This window comes from Sinocyclocheilus anshuiensis, unplaced genomic scaffold (assembly GCF_001515605.1).
Source record: "Sinocyclocheilus anshuiensis isolate Anshui unplaced genomic scaffold, SAMN03320099.WGS_v1.1 scaffold199, whole genome shotgun sequence".
Lineage (NCBI taxonomy): Eukaryota > Metazoa > Chordata > Actinopteri > Cypriniformes > Cyprinidae > Sinocyclocheilus > Sinocyclocheilus anshuiensis.
This window is the reverse complement of record NW_015552582.1, coordinates 282,842-306,384: the sequence shown is the minus strand read 5'-3', so window position 1 is coordinate 306,384 and position 23,543 is coordinate 282,842. Positions and strand designations below refer to the sequence as shown.

The window sequence follows — 23,543 nt, the reverse complement described above, 5'->3', positions numbered from 1 at the left end:
GTGTTTGATAGTATTTTGGGTGCTGTCATCATATCGCTACACCATACAATTTGCAGAAAAAGAAAGCTGAAAAGGTTTTGAGGTTAATGTGTTACAAATAAATCAAGCATAAAGCTTGAGATATTATTTTAACCTGGTGAAATGTACATGACACAGCGCACAAAACTATATTAGTTTCTTTTTTTTAAATCCATCTGGACCATAGAACGGGACTTTCAAAGTCTTGACATCCGGGTATCCGGGAGACAAGTCAGTAAATTCGAGTAAAATCACAGGCTTCGCTTATCCCGTGCGAATGCACCACACGAAATTCAGATGTGGGGGGGGGTAATTTCAAAATCACACAAGGTCCCCAGATAATACTAATCCCGTGCGAATAGAGCTAAAGACTAGGATATAAAACACCTCACCTTTGAAATGAGATTCCTTACCTTACAAAACTAATCATGTGCTAAAGCCATCTCTTTATGACCTTACTTTACTCATACACACTGACAGGCAGACACTAGTGTAGATTACATATGAACACATCCAGAAATAGACATGCGGCTTCAATCTGTACTCGAGAGCATTCCTCAAATGTCATTATGTTCACACACACAGACAGTGAGTAAACCCAAGTAAACCCTCATAAAAGGTCACAGGTTTTCCTCCATTCTGAATCTGAGCTTCACACTGTCCTATCTGGCGATAAGCAATTTGCCCATCCACACTGAATGAAAACTTAGAAACTGCTGTACAATGTGACCCAATCACATCCAGACAGAAGATATTTGATATTTTATTTTGGACCAATGAGGTTTCAGTGTGGGCAGGGCTACCCAGAGGTGGATAGTAGACAGACAGACAGACAGACAGACAGACAGACACAGACAGACAGACAGACAGACAGACAGACAGAGAGAGAGAGAGAGAGAGAGAGAGAGAGAGAGAGAGAGAGAGAGAGAGAGAGAGAGAGAGAGAGAGAGAGAGAACAGACAGACAGACAGAGACAGACAGACAGACAGACAGACAGACAGACAGACAGATAGATAGATAGATAGAGACAGACTTCCCAGTTGCGCACTTGATGTAATTGGGTAATTTCATCGATACTAAACAGCTGGATAAAAGTTGTAGTCCTATACTAACAAGAAAACAATAAAATCATCTTAAACAATTGTAAAGTGAATGATGGCACCATTATGGTGGCTGCTGGAGCAGAGCTCTCTCTCTGAGGGCTGGCTATGAAGAGATAAATCAATGGGCGGACACATACAGCCAAAAATATGTGTACAGCACCAGGACAGATGCCATGCCTTGGGGACCTGGTTTAAAATAAAGCATTTTGTCTTAGTATTCATGCCTGTCTTCACCCTCATAGACGCCACAAGAGAGAGAAAGAGAGAAAAGGTATGTGTGGCAGAGAGCTTGACACTGGCGTATATCTCACTTACTACTGACCACTGATTGGAGTGCCTCAGGTGTGCAAACTTAATAACCACCCTAAAAGAGCAATGGCTGCTTTCAATCAGCTTCTGTTACAGTACTGATGAAAGATCTCAAATCCTGCCTCACACTGGTCAACTGACAATGTGTCAGGATAAAATTACGGCTTAGGAGTTTTTTGTGATGACAACTACTACTTGACAGACAGACCCACAGACAACTGATAGACAGATGGATAGATGGATGGATGGAGTCATTTACAGCTAACTGGTAAGAACTGTATAGTCAATGAAAGGCACTCTTTGCCTCTTCTGTGGCCACCAAAAGCAATTTGTGTGATTACCTGAGAGGGAAACATCATCTCCTTATATTATATAACAAAAAGGGGCTCCATGGAGACCAACCAGTGGTCAGCTGAGTTGGGACAATTCACTTCAAGATCTTTCCCCCGTGATTTGATTCTGTCAGTCTAAACGCTTACATCATTCATAAAGTTGTGAAGAAGAGTCTCCTAAGTGAGTTGCATATCTAATAAAGCCAAGTTTTACTCTTCTCTAAGTGGAGAGAGAAGAAAAGTAAATGGCAGGTTCATGAAGGGTCGTTGATTTTTCTTTGTTGGTTGGAAAATTAAACAAAATGAAAAACAAAACAAAACAACAGACATTTACTTGAGGATCAAAATGACAAGATATTAAGTTTTGTTTTCTGAAAAAAAAAACAACAACAACAGTTAAGTGAGTTTTTGCTTAAAAAAATACTGATTAAGAAAATCTTTTTTTTTCAGCATTGACCAAACAGTCCTCAGTGAACTCTGAACACTGTAGCAAATGATACTATTTGTGTTAATATAAGAACAATATTAATATCAATAATAATATTAGTTAAGATTGCACCGTGCTGTGCAGTGTGTTTGTATGCAGAGAGAAAGAGAGAGTCTGAGACAAAGAAAAAGATGCGACACAATGGTCTTGTCTGTTCCTTCGTTAATGGGCTTAGGCAGATGTTAATTAAAACAGGCTTTCCTGCTAGAGATAAAGCAGCAGTCTGTGGTCTGAAGTCATAAGCCATGCCTTTGTCCTGACAGACTCACACATAAACCATGCAGCCACAATAACAGCAATCCAGAGGTTATTGTTTAATCCAACCATCCCATTATATGAATGATGGCATGTGTCAGTCACCTTGCACCCAATTTCCTCTTTCATTTTCATTCTCTCACACACATACGTATATGCAGCCATATGGACAGGCAGCAGGACACAGAGCAACAGAGAGAAAGAGATTAACAACTCTTATGCACTTTTCCATCGCTCTCTCTCCCCATGTTCCAGTCTTTCTTTCATTTGTTCACTTCCCTCCATCTCTCAATCTTCCCTGGACCCCGACCCTCAACAACTTCTTCTCCTGCATCCTTTTCGCTTCATTCTCATCCATCCTGCATTCTTTCAGTTTAAATGGGCCTTTAGTTGTCTTGAAGAGACTTTCTTGAAAATTATTATTATTTTTATAGTCATTATTTACTCATCGTGTTTTTCCATGCTCGTGTTCTGAATGCTGTTATTGTTATTTATTTATTTTAATTTTTTTTTCATGGAGCAATGAATGAATAAGCAAGCACCTTTTTCCAGTTTGGATGTCATTATCATGAAATGTCACTGATTCTAGAGTTTTTTTGAAACAAAGGGTTTTATATTACTTTTAAATGTTATATACATTTTATATTAAAATGTTATTTCAGTTAACATTTAATTTATTTTTAAGTCAGGGTTATTATAGTTAACTAAAGCTGAAACCATTAAAAAACATTTTCATTACTTGAAATAAAATAAACATGAACTAAAATAAAACATTAAAAACAAACTTATTATTTTATTATTTATTATTTTATGACTGCATGTTTTTCATTTTCTTTTAGTTTAACTTGATGTATAACTAAAACTAAAACTGAAATAAAAATACGAGAAAAAAAATGATAAAAACAAAAAATGACAGTAAAACAACAAAATTACTAAAACTTTATCTAAAATTAAAATGAAAATAGCAAATCAATAAATAAAAACTAATTTAAAGTATTGATTGAAAAATATAATAGTATCTCATTGATACTAAAACAAGTAACATTTTTTCATAGGGTTTTGTTTCATTTTAGTTTTAGTATACTAGTTTATAGTTTTACTAGTTGAGTTAGTTTTAGTTATTAATTTAGTTTACCTGAATTATTTTTATTTATTTATTCATTGAGAGAGAGAGAGGTGCACTCGACAGACCTCTAAAATCAAACCTCTATCTTGCTCTTCATTTTCATTTTTTCCTATTTTTGATTGTGATTGTGGAGATGTAGGCCACAGCCCGGAGAGACCTCATAATGGCCTGACAAAAAGAGGGAGAATTATGTGCTCCTCTCCTCTTAATAATAATGAAATTAATCTCTAGAATATTTCGCTGGCTACTTACAGCTCGGACACACTAAATCGAGTACACTAAGTCTTCCAGTACACTACAGACATCAGTATACACAGTGGTCTGAATCTAAGTCATCAAAACCTGATCGACGTTTCAATCCTCTTTTGAGTGAATGGATTATCCTGAACCTACCCTAATAACACAGCTCTAAGACTGGGATGAACTAGTCTTAGATACACATACAAACATATTTCCACCAGAGCGAGATGCCAGACTCAATTCCTGAAACTGACCTAAAAAGACCTCCACACAAACACACACATTTAGTGTGTGTGTGTGTGTGTGTACGCATCATGTGCCAGTCATATTTTCAGTCTAGTACTGTTGCAGGACTGGTTGTTTTTTGACTGATTCTCATGGTGAAGGTTAGATTTTTGTTATCTATCACATAAACACGCATGGTAAAATTTTTGAAATATATACTCTTGACTGCAAATTTTGCAATGCAATGTATTGCAACATTTTCTAGAAGGAACTGTCATGATTCAAATTCATAATGTTTATTGACATGAAACAGTAATTTCTGATCTATTTTTCATGCAGCATTAATTATGCTTTCCTTATATTATATTATATTATATCATATTATATACTAATTATTTTTGTCACATTTTTGTAGTATGAACCATCATATACTGTATATTGACATGTTTAATTGACAACTAAATTTCTGATCTATTTACTTTCTTTTTATCTGTTCCTAATTTATGTATATGTGTATATTACATAGATATACAGAAATAGATAAATAAAAGATAAAGGTTGAGTTGTTCTTAGAGTGGCTGAGAGCCATTAAAACCTACAAAAATAGTACACTTTTGACTACTATTAATGATAATTTTAATGCAACGTTAATACTTATTAATTCAAATTTTCAATCTATATATTACACCCTGGATGTATTTAAAAGGCATATCGCATCAGATACTCTAATACATTCCTCCTCTGCATTCCTACTCAAGTGTATTCATCTTAAGGGAAGCAGAGGTATCATAAACATGTGAGATATTTCATCCATTCCCCCTGGAATCTCCACTGCTAGCCTGCTAATCCAGACCCAAGCATCAGGATAATCACAGCTCAGTGTACGACTGACACACAGAGAGGAGAGGACAGAAATGTCATCATCATAGCCCACTGCTGAACCACTAAGAAAGAGAGAGAGAGAGAGATACTAAATCATGCCATCATCGCACGCAATCAGCACTCTTATAAGTGGCTACACCGGCGTAGTGGGTATACCGGCGTACACAAACACACACACACACACACACACACACACACACACACACACTGCAGCAGTTAAAGAGCTGGAGACTAGTTGTCCGACAGACAGCATTGCAACGCAACGCTGCACCAGCACAGAATGCATTTTCTGACAAAACTGCAGCACATTCAGTTCCGATTGACATCTGAAATCTCAGAGCACTGCAGGATATTGTGTCAGTATTTTCTTGATAAATGTATATATTATATTATATTATATTATATTATATTATATTAATTTGATGTTAATTTATATAAATTATATTTAAAAACATTTAAAATGTATATTTTATTTTAATTTTGTAAATGTTATAATTTATATAAATTGCATTAATCAAACATTTGAAATATATATTTAATTAATTTGAATTAAATATTTGAATTAATTTATATAAAGTAAATACAGGGATTTTATTTCAGACAAACAAGCAAAATAAAGTGTCTGAAGTAGCTGCAATACGTCAAAAATGAAATGCAGAAAATGAACATTGATTTGCGAGTTAAACTAACAGTTGAGCGATCATAATGTATGAAACTATAGTAATTTAAGACTCCTGATATAGTGTGTGTGATTGAGTGAGTGATCTGCAGAGGTCTTGCCATTTCTTCACAGTTTGAACAGTTGTAAAGAGAAATGCATCATCGGAAAGTTGTGCTCGGTCTGTCTGATCTCTTTAATTGCTCTGACATGTTTGACTTGGGAGGCATGCACACACATATAAATGCATTTTAATCAGTCTTTGTGAAGTTTATCAAAGGAGGTGTCTTCCTCCTTATCTGTACTTAATCTGCTGATGGGCTTGAAGATCAGAGCTTCAGTGCAGCAGGAGGAAGGATTAAGGAAAGTAATAATCTTGGGGAGAAAAAGACTGGAAGGAGGAGGGAGAAGGAGACACAAATCTTTTTTCTTTGGGACTTTTGGAGTTGTGACATTCACGTCCAGCAATTCATTGTCTGGAGGATTACACACTCATAGCAAAAGCTCTGAGAGAACTATTAAGACCGGAGAAGAGGAGAGACAGATGAATGGCCAAGGAAAACTCATTGGGGGACATTTTTAAAATCCATTTAAATTTCTCATAATTTCACATCCTGTTTTTTCTCCCCTTATCCTTTAGTGAACTCTCTAGCTGAGCTACTAGCAACACCAAATGGAGCTTGGAATTGGTTGGGCAAACAGACAGCCCCAGATATATATATATACAATTAATTAAATGAATGTATACAATTAACTAAGTATTTTAAAAAAATCCACATACATAGGAAACTGGTCGTTCTTACTCCAGATTAATTTAGAGTCTATATAGTTTTTAAGTTTTATTTATTATTTTTAGTTATTTCAGTACTTAAACTAAACAAAATGTTTAGATTTTTTTTGATGGTTTTAGTTCTAGTTTTAGTTAACAAGAATAACCTTGGTCCTTAACGCATCTGAAGTTGCATTGGAATTAAAAATACAAATAAAAACCCTTTGCCCCAAAAATACAACTTTACATTTATCCCAATGTGAACAGTGACACAAACACTGACAGCATTAACCAGTTCCTTGTGCTGAAACTGTCATGTGACTCACTCAGCCAACCAATGATCTCACACTGGCAGCCTGCAAGGACAGTTATGCAGACCTCCCTTTCCCTCCACCATCTCTTTCTCTCTCAAACCTTCTTTCTATACCTTCCTCCTCCCCTCCCACTTCTCTGTTTCCCTTCTTCTCTGTGATGAGAACAGCAGGATGAAGACAGCAGCAGATTTATGTTCATCCCTCTACCCCCCTCCCCACCCCCAGCTGAGATCTTTCTCTCTCTCTCTCTCTCTCTCTCTCTCTCTCTCTCATACCTTCTTTCTATACCTTCCTCCTCCCCTCCCACTACTCTGTTTCCCTTCTTCTCTGTGATGAAAACAGCAGGATGAAGACAGCAGCAGATTTATGTTCATCCCTCTACTACCCTCCCCACCCCCAGCTGAGAGACCGCATTGACTTTATTTCTCACATTCTCTCCCTCTCAGTGTGGAACCAGGACAGTGATCTGTTTCAGTTCTCTAATGTGTGCAGGAGATACTGCTGGAGTGTGTGTTATCTTTGCTCTGAGCGCTTAACATTAAGACCTGTGCACAATCTGAAGCGGTAGATACAACTGACCCACTCTCATGGCAGACAGAGAGCGCGCCCTTTCCATGCCATCCATTTTGCATTTGCGTGTTGTTCTGCACAAATTCAGAAGGACAGAACTGACATCCCAACGGTGCATTTTAGGTGATTTTAAGAGGCCTTGTTCCCCAGTGAACATGTGTGTGCTTGTGTACTGAAGTTTTAAAATATGCATCTGTCCTAAGAGCGCAAAATCATCTTTAGATGAGCTCACTGTTGGTTTATGTGTATGTGTGTAATCTTCTGTTTATTCACACTTTAGCTTCACTTGAGCAGCTCTGCTTGGCCTACTTTTCCAGATATCTTCACATATGAAGTATTCCAGATATCTTCACTCCGAGTGTACCACTGTGATGACAAGATCCTGCATTGCCTTTTACACTAGTACGCAAGAGCCCATTGAAACTGAGAGGCAACGTATTTGTATCTTTGATGATTATGTTTCATTATAGATACTTATTATAGACGTGACGTGCTAAAGCGACAAACAAAATCTCGTTATTTCGCGTTTTGTCCTGTTTCTGTGGTAAATTCCCAGGTAGCTCCACACTAAACCTCACTGGACCAAAGTAGCGTTCCTCATGTATATTAAATGCATGTTTTCCCAAACCAGTGCAAATACCACCCCAAAGCCCATTCTAAAGATTTCATTGGTCATGCCAATCACAGTGCTGACTGCCTACACAATGCTGAAACAAATGCAAACTCCTAACCTTAACCTTAGTAAAGCATTTGTAGCACATCTTGATAGATAGCATAACTGTTTGTCGCAATCAGATCCATCCATGATTACTCTGAGCTGAATCTGAGTTGAATCTGTGAAGTATGAATTACTCCTGACAGGTGACTGTATGATTGATTGAGTTGACCAATGAAATCGGCTGTGGGGGAGGGTTTGCGCTACTGGTTTAGGAACCAAAAATCTTGCATATTAAACATTAAATGTGGATGACGAAAACGTTTATACTGCAAGTTCATAATATGCCAAATCCCTCAAATTCCACAATGAAAACCATAAAAATTGCTCTTAATTTGACGCTACAAAGTGTGAACTCACAAAGTGCTTGTAGCTGGAATCTCATTGCGCCATGCCTAGTTAAGAAATGAGCTTCATCCAAAATCACATACTGAGTAGCTACTGCATTTGATGAGAAACTTACTTCACAACCATTAAAAAGTGTTCTACACTCTCAAAAAAAGGTACAATGCTGTAACTGGGGCAGTACCCTAAGGTACAAAAGCTAAAAGGTACATCTTTGTACCTTATTTAGCCCTAAATGGTACATAATAGTACATATTTGTACTTAGTACTTTACTTAAAGTATTTTTACTTTTTTGTACCTTTTTTTCTGAGAGTATATGAGTGTATAAAGTGGACAGTCCAGTCAAGTCGCTCTTTCCACAGGCCATTGCATTTCCTTTTCTTATCTACCCACCATTATGTCGCTTGAAACTCATTTGACAATCAAAAAACACATCAAAATGCTTTGTGATCACTATCTCCAAAGTTTAGTTGCAATTTTACTTGATTTATTAAAATATGTATTAGGATTTGTGTTTTGGCTGTCTATATATTGTGGGATGAGTATTTCATATCTTTCTATTTCTGCTTGCACGCTGTCTGTATTTTCCATGCAAACAGGAAACACACACCCTCCACTTCCTGTGCCTTTCCTACACTCTCTTACTGTCTCCCAGCAGTGACTGAGCACCCAGCCCAGGTGTAGATCCGGCCCTGAGCTCAGGTGCTGAGCAGGAAAAAGGATTCTGCCAACTCTCTGTCTTGGATGCGGCTAAAGTGTTGAATTAGCAACGACGTTTTTGCTCTTCCTGCTCCTCATCATCATTAACCTGATGAGGAAGGCGAGAGGACGCAGAACAACTGCAGAGCAACTGCAGGACAGACACTTAGGCAAGAGCGTAAGACAGTCTGTTGAACTCTTGCTCTCTAGGGAAAGCGCTCAGAAGCAGTATTTGATTCTGCAGAGGAGAACGTGGCAGTCACATGTAGGTCATCCTTTTCATTTGTCTGAAGACTGCTTTGATTTTGCAGCCTCGCACCAGTTAAAGGTGCATGTGCATGTAAAAGCTGAAATTAAAACTTAATGAGTAATTACAAGGAAGGAAATCTGACAAGAAGTAATTATTAGGAGATAGCCATTTATCTTTGAAATCTCTTATTAACACTCGGGATAAAAAAAGCCTCTGTCTTTTGTAAGCTGTGCCACAATTCAAAATGATAATTGCCTGACAGGGATGCAACAGGCGCTTTTTTAGGGGGGTATGTAGACGCCCATTTGACCCCCATTTCATTCATCAACCTTTTTTTGTGAATACTGTATAATGCTAACAGAGATCTGAGATCTTTAATTGTATGATAATGTGCATTATATTTGCAAGGTTAAGTCAACTACTGGAAGTAAAAGCTTGCATAAAAATATTTAACTTAATTACTTGCGCAATTTTTTTTTAATTAAATTAAATTTAACCATAACTGTATTTCAGCTGTATTGGACATTAATATATAATGACATTTTGTGTATGTGTGTGTGTGTGTATATATATATATATATATATATATATTACTTTACTGTTTACTGTGGAGACGTGCTGAAATCGCGTCTGGTCTCTAATTCAATTTGAGTTTTGTTAAACGAATAAAAAAGAAGCTTAGTTTACCGCAGAAGCGGTGGCGGCTGCGGTCGTGTGAAGACCATCGACTCTACCGTGCGACTCCACCGGGCCCCTGCAAAGGATAAGTATTGCTTTTTATTTCTCCTCTTTCCTACTACTTGTTTGACTTCTGTTTATACATACATACATACATACATACATACATACACACATACATATAAGAAATGATTGAATTATATTAAATAAAAAAATATTGAAAATGTAACGGCAACACTGTTTTCAACATTAATAAGAAATGTTTCTATAGCACTAAATTAGCATATTACAATGATTTCTGAAGTATCTATTAAAAATATATTACACTATTAAAAAAAAGGTTATTTTAAATTGTAATAATATTTTACAACATTACTGCTTTCTCTGTATTTTGATCAAATAAATGCAGACTTGCAGACAAAAATATTTAAAAAATTTCACTGGTAGTGGATATATGTATATCTACATACATTCTGTCTGTTCAGTCAGTGATGGTTCATATACTGTAGTACATATTAATTTAATGTCAACATCAGTGGTTGCCACATTTCTTTTCTCTATGCAGTTTGCTGTTTGTGTGATCTGCCTTGGCACAGATAAGTAGATGGGTTATGCGGTCACTGAGTGAGCCAGCGAATGCCGCAGGACAAACCCGCTCACGTTCAGCGGTCATCCGCTCACTATGCCTGAAAATAAGGTCACCACAGCAACACACGGCCCCACAGCTACGGCCCTGTTTTCTCACTACATGCACGTCACCCTGATGACGACATGCTGCTGTCTGACCAGAGCCATCCGCTGCATGCAGACATACACAAATGCACATACACAAATCAATCACCGTTCCCCACACCCATAACTGATCTATTCCTACTAAAAGAAAAATATAAACCAGGCCGAAGTATACAAATCAAAACCATATTCTTCTAGAGTCTCATACTGACAGGGATCAGCCTTCCAGCCGCTCTCATTCACATTCTTATGAGTCAGAGCAGCCAAGCCATTTTCAAACACAGCTGTATCGTGCAGATATCTGATTCACAAGAACTGTGTTTCCAGCCCACATACGCCACTTTAATGTATGAAAGCTCTAGACATGATAGCACGGCCCTCAAGAAGTGTGATGTCCTACCTCTAAAGTACATCTTATCACTTCAACACTTTCTTTTGAGGTAACCTGACATCACATTAATGTTAACAGAAGCTCCTCACACCCATCTGGGCAGTTAAAAAGTCAGCTTTAAATGTGGACAGACAAGATGATGATCTCATTAGTATTCATAGGCTTTAATGCGAAACATTTATATTTACTTTTTTACATTTGGATTGACACAAAATGTACAATATCAACATATTGACAGCATCTTCTTCTGATTACATCAATGCTCAAGCATAATCATTGAACTATGGAAAAACTTTGTCAGAAAACTGTGGCAGTGCTAAACATTTCATTCTAATTGAAAATTGCAAATGTTGGATGGACACATAGTTCAATAATGCTTTGTTATGTGTCTAGAAGCATTATGTGTGAGCTGTTTTTCTTAAATACCACCCGATAAAGCATGTGCAGACACATCCAACATCACACAAACATGAAAAGGCACATCTCAGCATACCTTTACACAAGATGCACCTACACATCCATAAAAGTGTTGGGAAGCAGAAGTGTTTTGGATGAATAGAGCTGGACATCAGATAGAAAGAGAGGTTGAGTGTGTTAAAATACATTCTCCTGTCCCTGTAATATACAGAGACTATTATAAGTGATCCAATGGCAAACTAATTTTCTAAACCGAGTGTAAATAATGACTATGATTAAGACTGTGACAATGGCACTATCGAAACATCCTGACCAGTCTGAAACGTTGGCCCAACCAGTGGCATGAGATTGAGGCGAGGCTACCTGCTTGCCCAATATTGTTTTTGCAATACCGTTTGGTGACACTAGTGGTGCAGAAATCACACAAATCACCTTTAAACTGCTCGCAGTATTAGTAATGCTGTTAATCATGTATTGTGGCCCTGAGAACAAACACACACATCAAGTATCTGCATAAAAAACATCTGCAACAGTGCACAGAGAAGATTAATGTTTAATTCAAAGTCTAATTAAGCATCTCAAAGCATAAGAGAGAAAGGAAATGTGTGTAATCAAAGGAAGATGGGCAGCCTCAGCCGAGATCAAACATTCAGGATATCAGCTCTGACAGACACTGTTTACACCTGGAATTAACATTCATTTTACAAATGGCCAGTTCTATATTCAAGTGTAAACACGGTCCAAAACAGTGTTGATCCGAACACTCAGACGACATACGGAGGTAGTCAGAAACGCATTGGACCACATCGCATTTGTCCCAGACAAAAATAAAAGGACCTTATATTCGCCTCTCAGTCATCAGTTGGACTAAAACAAGGGTTTTCGTTGCTGGTTAAGTGCAGTTTTTAAAGAAAATTCGAAAAATTTGGAATGCAAAACATACGGAAAGTTGCTGTTTAATAGCACAGATTATGTGAAACAATTCCAAAATACAGCATAAATACAAATATATTTGAAAGCAGATTGGTTACATGAGATGTTAATACAACATAAACCATGATCGGTCTCGTACGAACACTTGTGACTGGATCACCTGAGACAGATGTTAATACAAGATACTAGCACGTGTGCAATTGATCGCAGGGTCAGTCTGACAGGATATGTCCACCACAGTGCTACAGAGAACTCTGTGAGAAGTTCAACATCAGATAACAAAGAAAGACAGAAAGGAAAAGATACTGATACATAAAAAATGAAGAGAGACATTCTGGGCAAAGCAAAACACAACTAGCTGAAATACAAGAAAGAAGGAGAGAGATGAGGTGTTTGTGAGAGAGATGAGAATAGAAGCTTTCTGTCATTATATTTGATGAAGACGAATGACCGTGCTCCCATCAGCCAGCCAAACAAAAACGGACTACACAACGCCTCTAACTTCTCTTTTTCAACGCATGCACGCAAGATGGTATGTCTACCCATGACACTCACATACACAGGGACATAAATCATAAAACACGGCTTATATGTTGACCCACATACACAGAGACGAAAGACAGAAAGACCTCATCCTAAGAGATCCAAGCCAAACAAACGCATGGACAGATGGTACAGGAAATTACCTTATCTGTCTACTCACCATTCATCCCTCTGAAAACACCTCACTGTCCTGTTCCACTCCAATCCTCCTTTTCTTTATTTTCCATGCTATACGCACCAGTTTCAGCATGTTTGTGTTGTGTATAGTCTAGATTCTAAGAGCAGGATTTGTAATGCGGTCTATTGTACTATGCTCAGCCTTTCACACGCACTTACATGGCACAATTGTGTTTCTGCCAAAGACCCGGGATCAATATAACCAGCTTTCACCCAGACACACTTGCGGTACTCTCATGCTGAATGCAGAAGTGTCTTTTTAACAGTGCAGTGCACAATGAAGAAGCTCTTGCGCTGTTTACTGCCGCGTAAGAGTGTATATTTTACTCTTATAAGGGGTGTACTGTGATTTTGACCCAATAGAGAAGTTCAGCTTGAATGTTTTATGTTCCGTGCAGCTCCAAGAGTGCTTGAATATGCTGGTGTCAGATATGCGGAGGGTGTTTGAGTACCTGTGTTTTGTTTTTCTGAATGGTGTGCATAGCAACGGTGCACTCAGTTCTTTTCGCATGTTTGTATAACTGTGCAAAGATAACATTCATTTTATATCTAACAAATATATAATATATGACAATAAAAACGTCCTAAAAATGTCAAATCCAAATTCCCCTGACTATTTGGGTGAAAACACACCTGCGCACACACATATTAGGTCATCTCAGCCATGCTGCAGTGTCCCTCGCTGCTAGGTAGCATCAAAACAAAACCTGCTTCATCACAAAACGCAACCATAATCACCTCTACACTGTCCCCTGCCATACAACTACAATAAAAAAAAACACAACATGATGCATTTTTTCTTTTTTTAAATTACATATTAGACATGACAATACATCTAGAAACTTCTACATAACAATAACACACACATATGCAAGCAATGCACAAACACATACAGGTATGCAAGCAATTGTTTAGGTAAAAAAAAGGGGGATTAATTGAGATTTATACAGGTCGTTGAGAATGATATATGGACACACACAAAAACACACACCTATACACACAATCAGATGCACACATTGCAGTGCTGGATGAGATGGGGTACAGTGCGACTTGTCCTGTATAAAGACTAGAAGATAAGATGGTACTTATGGGCGCAACTCACATCGGACACGCACACAGGACATTGGCGAGAGCCGATGTGTGTGTTACTCACAGTTCTGAGTAGAGGATGTGAAGGTTGCCCACATTGTCAGTGTAGTTTGCTGGACTGAGCCAGGGCAGAACCAACAGCAGCAGAGCCTTCATGACCCTCTCTCTCCAGGGTCTCTTGTCTCGAGTCTCTCTTTCTTTTGCTTTCTTTCTCTAGGCTGAATGCAGTCTTTCCTATCTGGCTTCCTCCCTGCCCGTTGCTCCTCCACCTCTACTACAGTTCTGACCCCCCCTCCCGCCTTTCTCTCAAGTGAAAAGCTATTCTTCCTTTTCCTTTTCTTCTTGTTTCTTTGTCTTTCCACTTTTCTTTTTTTCCTCGCCTCCCTCAGTCTTTTAGCCCGGTCATCTCAGCAGTAGAGAGATCAGCAGCAGTAGAGCGAGAGGTGGAAACTGGGAGCGCTGCCAGCGGAGGAGAACATAGAGTGCAGGATGAAGAAAGACTCGAGAAGAAAAGGAGTCTGGAGCGGGCGCAGGTGCATGGGAGTCGAGGCGGAGAAGAAAAGAGAGGGGTGAGGTAGAAGGAGAAGAGGAGGCAGAGAGCGGCGTTTGCTGGCACGCCAGTCGGGTGCGATGGTTGCGTTGCGGTCTAATCTGTCCTGGGCATCGTCCAAGAATAAGAGGATTTACGCTCATGAGCCCACATGCTGCTGTGAATGTGAGAGTGAGAGAGAGAGTGAGAGAGAGTATGTGTGAGTGTGGCAACACAGCCTCTGACTTATACTGCAGCATGCTCTACAGAGAGAGAGAGAACTGGGGCGAACCAACTGACACGGGAGAGAGGGGGAGTTGCAGGCTTGGGTGGTCCAACTATCATTGTCTATATGCCTCAATGGAAGAGCGTATGGCAAAGACCACCCCCCTCTGCAACGCAACGATTCATTCAGCTATGAAGGGGTGTGTGTGTGTGTTTATGTGTACGTGTGTGTTGAGGGTAGATGTGAAGATGGATGGATGGATGGAAGAGACAGACAGACATGGATCGTCTTCTGTCTGTTCAGCTGTGTGAATCTAGTGATAGATAGATTAATATTTTTCAATCATTCTCCAAACAGACAATAACTCACAAGGTTATGTAATCAGACAATGGTTATGGGTTCTCCAAACTTTACAGCAGTTTCAATAACCATATGATTTGGTGACAGTATAGCATGTGCTATTATCAATATTGCATGTTCATAAGAGCCCAAAGCGGTATATTCCCTCCCCTCTGATCTGATCCAGGATTCCAGGAAAGTCTGTAGACCGCCAAATACATGCAGACTCAAGCACATGCTTACGCACACTGAGAGACAAAGTGCATCTAGACATGCTTGACTGCAAACACAAAAACAAAAGATGTGACAGACTGACAAACATACAATACAAGATACAAACCTCTCTATTTAATACAAAACACCAAAGCACAAGCAGTGATCAAAACTGACTCAATACACCAGATCTTCTCACCACAAAGTTATGAGTCAGTGTGAAGGAAGCCTCACGGTTTAACATCACATGATCACAAATGCTGGGACACAAACACAATCTGTAGCAGCTGACGCTGACAAATGCATCTCAGCTATTGAGCTTACGTGCATGGAATCAAGAGGAACTTTGTACTTTGTACAAACATTCTCATAAAAAAATGTTTGAAGTGAATGGAAGGCCATTCTTACATAGAAAGAGTCATTGGCTCGTCCTCACAAGTTCTTGTTCCGCTTAAGTCCCATCCCATTTTGATTGTTGTCCAGCTTTACAGTCCTGGACCAACTAAGACCACAGGAGACCAGACCACTTTGGAGAAAGCAGTGAGAGGAAGAGAAAGACAAAGAAAGATGAACTGAAAGCCTAAGAGCCCAATATAAAAAGAGAAGGCTGTGGGAGGGGAGAGGAGCAATAGTATGGAAAGAAGCAAGTGTGGGTTTTTGGTTGACTGGAGAAAAGGGCAAGTTGATTATGTTTCCGTAAGTGGAATTTTAAATGAGAGGGAAACTTTCCATTAACGCCAGTAACAAAATGCAATTAATTTCAACAGAGGCCCTCAGGCCTGTGGAGCACTAATGATTCAGAAACAGTCCAAAGGAACGACAGAGTCTCTACCATCCTGAAAATGGAGAGAGTGAGGGAGAGTTCCAATAAAAAGCAATAGTAAGCATAACATCCCCAAAGGCTTTGAGGTGGAAGATCAGTTTAACAGAGGTCACTGTGGGGTTGCTACCTCTGAGGAGTGGAGAACAAAAGAATCCTCTAACAAAATAAACAAACAAATGCATGCGTGCAGGCGGAGATGTGCTCGACACATGTCTTCTATTGAGGCGAATCACTGACAAGAGTCTTTTATGAATGACAATGAACGAAGAGCTGCTTATGAATGCCAATGAGAAGATGAAGCGTGAATTCAATGCATCAGTCACATTCAGCAATTCAAAACTTGCTTACACAGTACAATAACTTCAACTGTGCTTTGCCAAACCTTCATGTTACCCTCAAATATAGACATCTGAAGATGAGTCCTTACTGAAAATGTCCTTCAAACCTGACTGAATGTCAGGACCAACATCCTTTTTAACCAATAAGATTTTAGGTTTTAGTTAGGGATTGCCTCATATTTATCACCCCACCACTATTTTTTTTTTTTCATGATTTCATCTGGTTGTAAGCATTAAGGTGTGGTCACATTTACCGTGGACTGACAAAATTTCACAGGAGAAATCCAATCATTTCAGTGGGAATTGATGTGGTGCAATTTCGCCAGATAAAGTTCCTGTGGTGAATACATTTCCCTGCAAATTTGCAGCAGTGAAAATGGGTAGACAATTATAAAACTTATCAGCTTGGCTCATGAATATTAATAAAGCAACATTACCTAATTAATATTCAGAAGGCCTAAAGTACTAATTGATTTGCTGACAAGTAAATAGGCATTTGCCATAGAAAAAATGGCTGCTTAGTGTTTGCATCAATGCTGTTTGGCTTCAGGTAAAATTAAAAAAACAAAAAAAACTGATATTTCTCAAAAATAGTCATAATGTTAGTTACGCCCCTGGTAGTATTCAAGTGATGATGAAAGCAAGATTGCTCCAGGACCAACAAAACAAGCAGATCCATGTTCTGCTTGGCTAAATCACATTGGGCGTCTCAGACTGTCATCTTCCAAGCCTGTCTTCCACCATCCTACATTTCATTAAGAAGCTCAAATCTTGTTAAGATCACTACTATCATATAAAAAACAGCTCTGAGGGTGATTTCCTCACCGGCTCCTGATGTGTCCTTCCATTTCACCACGTGGCATCACTTCAGTGCAGTGTTCAGTAAAGGGGCAGGACACCATCAGTTTATCCAGCAGCTTGTGCACCAGCAGGCTGGACTTCCGGCAGGTCTGCAGCATCAGTGGAGTGCGGTCCACTGGGCAGAAGTCGCTCTCCAGCAGGAAGTTTGTCAGACACTCCTGGCAATAGGTATGTCCACAGGGTGTGTCCACGGGCAGGATCAAAGGCTGAAGGCAGATGTGGCACATAAGGTCATCATCCACCTCCTCTTTGTAAGTATATTCGTGATTCTCCTCCTGTAGGTGTCGTTGTCCACAGACATGGCATAGGTCAGGAGGAGGGGAGGTGGGACTGACTCCTGTTGCACCACAAACGAGCATTGCCACAGCGCCTGCCTCTTCCTGATCACTCATTGTGTGATGGTAGAAATGGTGTCAAAGTTTGAAGTGTTACTCAATCTTTGTGTGGTTGGAGGGCTTTGTTGTGTCAGGTTGCGTTTTCAGCCATACACCTGTACAGGAGAAGCACATAAAAAGAAAGAAAGAAAGGAACCATCATTTATGGCAAATAGTTGTGTCCACATAATAATCTTGTTAGCTGTGTTTGCTGGAAAGACAGTTCGCACACACGACACACCCAAAGACACGATTTAGCAAAAAGAGGGCAGCAAAAATTAGTTTTTACTTTCTGCCTGTTCTGCTCTTACTCTATTTTTAATTCCCTGAGCTGGCAGAAGGATAAATATCAGACTGATCCAAAACTCATTTTATATTCCACTGGCAACAGAAATATCAATATTGCACCTCAGATTCTTAATAAACCAAGTTGGAGAATTTTTTTTTAGAACTGCCAGTTATACAGTGGAAGTTTTTAGCATGGTCACACAGAGACAGCTATTTTCTAGCATTACTCTAGATGTTTCCAGAAGCAATACCTGGCTTCATGTGAGCCTGTCATTTACTAGTGAAAATAATGGAGTTTGTGTGTTTCTATGTAGCTAAACTGATAAACTCCTAGCTTAGATTTAACTAAGCTTCAAGCTTAAAGATATAGTTTGCCCTCAAGTGAATATTTTGTCATTATTTACTCACTTTCATGTCATTCTGAACCCATAACTTTATTATTATTAGTATTATTATTTTCTTTGAAACACAAAAGTTAACTAATGTTTTGATATTTTTTATGGTGCTTTTTGGAACTTGACAGACATAGTCTCTATAACCTGTCATTTTATAATAAATGAATAAATGTTCCACAGTAAAAACAACAGCATACCAGTTTGGAATGACATGTGGGTGAGTAAATAAAGACAAATGTTTAACTTTATCTTGTCAAAGAAGTCCTGTGGTCAGGATCTTCTTTCATAAGACTGAGTGCATCACCACACCTGTTGTAGTAAAGACAACTTATTCGCATGTGAGAGTTTGCACGGTTATGATGGGAGTGTAATATTATTACAGCCATCAAATTTTGTCTGGAGTCTCTCACTAAGTGCATTCTCTACACTGAACAGTGTACACCCTCATAGTCTCACTATATCTTTCTGTGCATTTAAATATGGCTTCTCCAATTTTGTGAAGTCATCCACTGTTGATTTGAAGAGGAAACCCTTGAACGACGGGGCACTGCAGGTGAATGCATGAGAATAGCTTTATTGTCTGACTCCCTGTAATCTGATCTGAGCTTAACCAGAACTATATAAGTGGACACACACACACACACACGCCCACCCATAAAGGAGTGTGCCCAAGGACACAGTTATACCTGGCAACCCTGCGTTCTCCGTAAATCATCATCTCTTTAATGATCCTTCAGAGTGACGATATGGCTTGAGTATTCGACTGAGTTGCATTACACACACACACAAACACACAAAAATAATTGCTTTTACCCTGCGGCTCTTATTCAATTGCGATTTTCCATTTTCTTTTGTCTTCCCATATTCAAAGGCACTTCTGGTGAAAAATCCATTGTCCCAAGCAAACAGATAGGACTTAATAACTGCTTGTTTCATTTTACTTTCCTTCAACTCTGTCTCTTTCACTCATATTTTCCTCCGAGGAGATAATATTGTTTCTCAAGTGACCTTTGGCCCGGAGGAAAGTGGTGGTAAGTTTACTAAGCATAAAGAGTGCTATTGGCATTAAAGCATACAATCAACCAGAAAGCTACACACATAAACAGCACATTTTGATCTTAGATCCAGTGGGATCAATGTTTAATGACTGAAAACGCTGAAAATATCCTCAATAAATGGCTTAATGGAAGGAATATACAGACCTACACAGAACATAGTGTGTATTAATGGTTCAATCATGGTGTAATATTGTGCCTAATCAGCATTGTCTTGTGTGTGTGTGTGTCAGCACTTTTATATCACTCAGCACAGACAAACACATACTTTTTCCTTCACACAAAGTGCACAACAATGCACTACTGAAGGAATTAATGCAAACGCAAACACAGAAATATATAGTGAGGTCTAAAAGTCTGAGACCACTAGTGAAAATGCTTATAGATGGCATTTTCCCCCCTAATAACATCTCAGCCTTGCAATACCACCTGTGCTTTTAGAATAGAACAGATAGACATGCTTGATGAAGGCAGCACTGTAAGAAAAGAGGCAGCTGGGTGGGTCTCTTGCTCTCAGTCCTGCTGTGGATCTGTTTTTGACTTCACCACGCTTTGTTCAGACATGTTGTAGAAGAACATTCCACAGCATATCTGAATCTTTGCATGCTCTGATTTCAACTTGAACGAAGAGTTAGACAACATATAAATGTTGAACTAAATGCTGATTTGTGCTATTTGGCTGTTAAAGCAATAAATATTAAAATATCAAAATTAGATCTATAGACATTATAAAATCTATCTATCTATATCTATATGCACACACACACGCATACGCACACAATATTATATAATCATTTTGTTGAACAGGGTTGAATGGTCAAGTTATAGGTCCTACCAAGGACCCTTGCAGTTTACCTTTTGATTAAACATTCAACTGTTGCGTCAAATAGCTAATGAATACTGCAATAAATCCATACAGTGATTAATGCACATATAATGACTATTCAGTGGAAATTATGGATATTAGCCACACACAAAAAATAACACTCATAGAGTGATGACAGAAGTGGATGTTCTGAGTGAGTGAGTGCATGAGGAAAATAATTACAAACAATGCAAATATATCTCAAAAGAAACATTTTGGACAAACACAATCCATATGAGAAATGAGGCTACATGTTTCTGGTATGTAGGAGAGGAACATCAGAACTTCACGCCAGCGTAGCGTGGGGAGAGTTACATAAGTGTTCATATGTAAATCTACATAGCTCACCCCCACCATATCGTTTTCTGCCTCTTTCTGTATGAACCCTCTCCTTCCATCTTCCTCTTCAACCCTCTTTTATTCCAACACATTTTCATTCTGTTTCTTTAGGCTCTTGTCTCAACCATCCTATCTGTCACTCTCTATGCCATCTTATTGTTCCACTGATGTCACATATAGTGTGGTTCAAAAATACTCTTTTAAATCTTAAAATATTTTAATTAAATTACAAATAGTTAATTATATGATCATGTAATGTACTATAATATAATATAATGTACTAACATCTAACAGATGACTAGTATTTTGTATGAATGATGTTTTACGCTCCATATAATGTCTTATCACTGATAAAACCTAGCCGTTGTCATATACAGTAAAACTCAATAAAGATAACCGCAAACATAGCAAAAGTGAGGCCGTGATTTTACATTTACACACACACACACAGACACACACACACACACACACACACGCACACACACACACACATTCACGCATACTGACAGGTGACATGCTCTTGGTTTTCCTGGCTAAACAGCTGGTGGTCAGAACCGCTGAAACAAACTCTCTGTTACCCAGAGAATAATGATGACGATGATCAATCTAAGCTAAAGGTGTTCACACTACAAATATATGAACATCAACACCTGTGCCATGCTTACACACATGCCACCATGTGTACAAACACACACACATTTTCACAGGCTTTGTGACTTCAAAGGGTTCATGTTGCTTTATACACAAAGAAAGTTTCTCCACAGCTGTGCTGAGTCAACAAGTACATGATTATCAAACAAAATCATTATCTGGTGAAAGTTAACGACAAAATGTGCTTAGTAAATATACTCATACCGGTGTATTTCTCCCGCTTACCTGAACAGGTAATCCAACTGCTCCGGCAGAGGGAAAATGAGAAGGGGAGAGTGAGTGAGAAAAAGTAAAAGAGAAAATAAGAGGACTTTGTCCCTGTGGCCACAGGTTAAAAATTTCCCTGATGTCCGGTAAGCTCTGTAAGTTGTCCTGGTGGTCTTCAAGTGAGTATATAAGTCCAGGGCCCCCTGGCCATCCTATCATGTACTGGGATGCCAACTCCTGACGTACATATGCACGCACCTGATACAGGAAGTGAGAGAGAAGAGGCAGAGCTAAAATGGTATGCAGGTAAACATGAGAACTGCCCTAACCTGCTCTGGTGGGGCCGGGAACTGGTTTACACACACACACACACACACACACACACACACGGTATAACTGAAAGGAAGATAGCAGTCTCTTAACATTATACTATAGAAATAAAGAAAAAAAAAACATGGCCAAAAAACTAGAATCTATCACAACACACAAATATAATTTTTTTAAAGGAAGTAAATGCATATAGGCACCCACACCAAACCGAATGCAAATATGCTGGTGGTGTGTGGCAAGCTGTGACATGCCTTTGACAAATCCTTGTACATAACCCTGAACAAAGTGCTTTAAGAACCCCAAACACTAAAGCTGATTTTCACTATCCAGAAGCCCACACCCATCCAATGAAACCAGACAGAGAAGAATGGCTGGTCTTATCTTCGCACACTACATCTGATGATTTGGTTAGGTTCTTTGTGTGGGTGGGGGTTACCTGCACAAAACCAACTATAGATATTTGTCTATGCTTGCTGTAGATTTAATTTATCAGGAAATCGTGTGTCATAATGTTTGTATAAGCTTGTGTGATTAAGAAAGACTGTATAGAGATCAGGGGCAGTTTTAACAGATGATGTTTGGTAAAGTTTTTTCTCTTCCTGAGAAAAATGAGTGTGATCATTTCAATGTTTGAGAATAAAAAAACAAAAAAAAAATCTTCTGCTGATAATAAAATTTGAATTCAAACTAAGAAATATGTAGTTTTCAAGGACAGTTAAAAGTAAGTGTGTGTGTGTGTGTGTGTATATATATATATATTTACCTGCACAGCACTTACTAGTTGGCCAATATTTAACACGAATAATAGATGGAAAACACTATTGCTGTTACTACCATACATTTTCAATCGCCTTTTTTGCCTGATACTTCCTATCAATCAGCTATGACAGCTGTACATGAGTGACCAGATGTTCAAAAAACAGGTTTTATAGAGCTGTCTGCTTTGATTAATGCGAAATCAGTGGAGTACTTTAATCTTTTTATTCTGAAATTTGATTCTGGACTATAAAATTCATGATGCTGCTTTTATGTATTGATTTTTTTTCTCCCCAGTTAAAGCACCTAATTTATGCCATGTATTGTGGCTGCTTTTGGTTTCTGATTGTACACTACCATTCAAATTTTGGGGTCAGAAAGACTTTTTAAATATTTTTAAAGAAGTCTCCTATGCTCATCAAGGCTCCATTTATTTGCAGCCTTTTTAAAACAATATTATAGTAAAAACAGCAATATTGTGAAATATTATTACAATTTAAAATAACTGTTTTCTATTTTAATATATAATTTATTCCTGTGATGGCAAAGTTGAACTTTTAGCAGCCATTATTCCAGTCTTCAGTGTCACATGATCCTTAAGAAAATATTCTAATATGCTCTAACTGCTGGTGAAGAAACATTTATTCTTATTATTAATCACATTTGAAAACGGTTGTACTGCTTAATATATATATA

General features: G+C 38.5%; 1 protein-coding gene across 4 annotated transcripts in view; it reads right to left on the bottom strand.

The window, feature by feature from the left end:
- The window catches only part of LOC107665364 (E3 ubiquitin-protein ligase LNX-like), a 38,391-nt gene extending 16,361 nt beyond the window's left edge, over positions 1-22,030 (bottom strand). For 2 of the 4 annotated variants that reach the window (XM_016456215.1, XM_016456217.1), the window contains exons 1-2: positions 21,780-22,030; positions 17,552-18,077 (exon numbers count right to left, since the gene is read on the bottom strand). In XM_016456215.1, the coding sequence (XP_016311701.1) occupies positions 17,552-17,979 (428 nt within the window). In that variant the 5' untranslated portion in view covers positions 17,980-18,077; positions 21,780-22,030. Of the gene's footprint in view, positions 1-14,322; positions 16,447-17,551; positions 18,078-21,758 lie in introns of those variants that run through there. The other 2 variants (XM_016456216.1, XM_016456218.1) reach the window with 2 other exon arrangements.
- Positions 22,031-23,543: the final 1,513 nt, after the last annotated feature.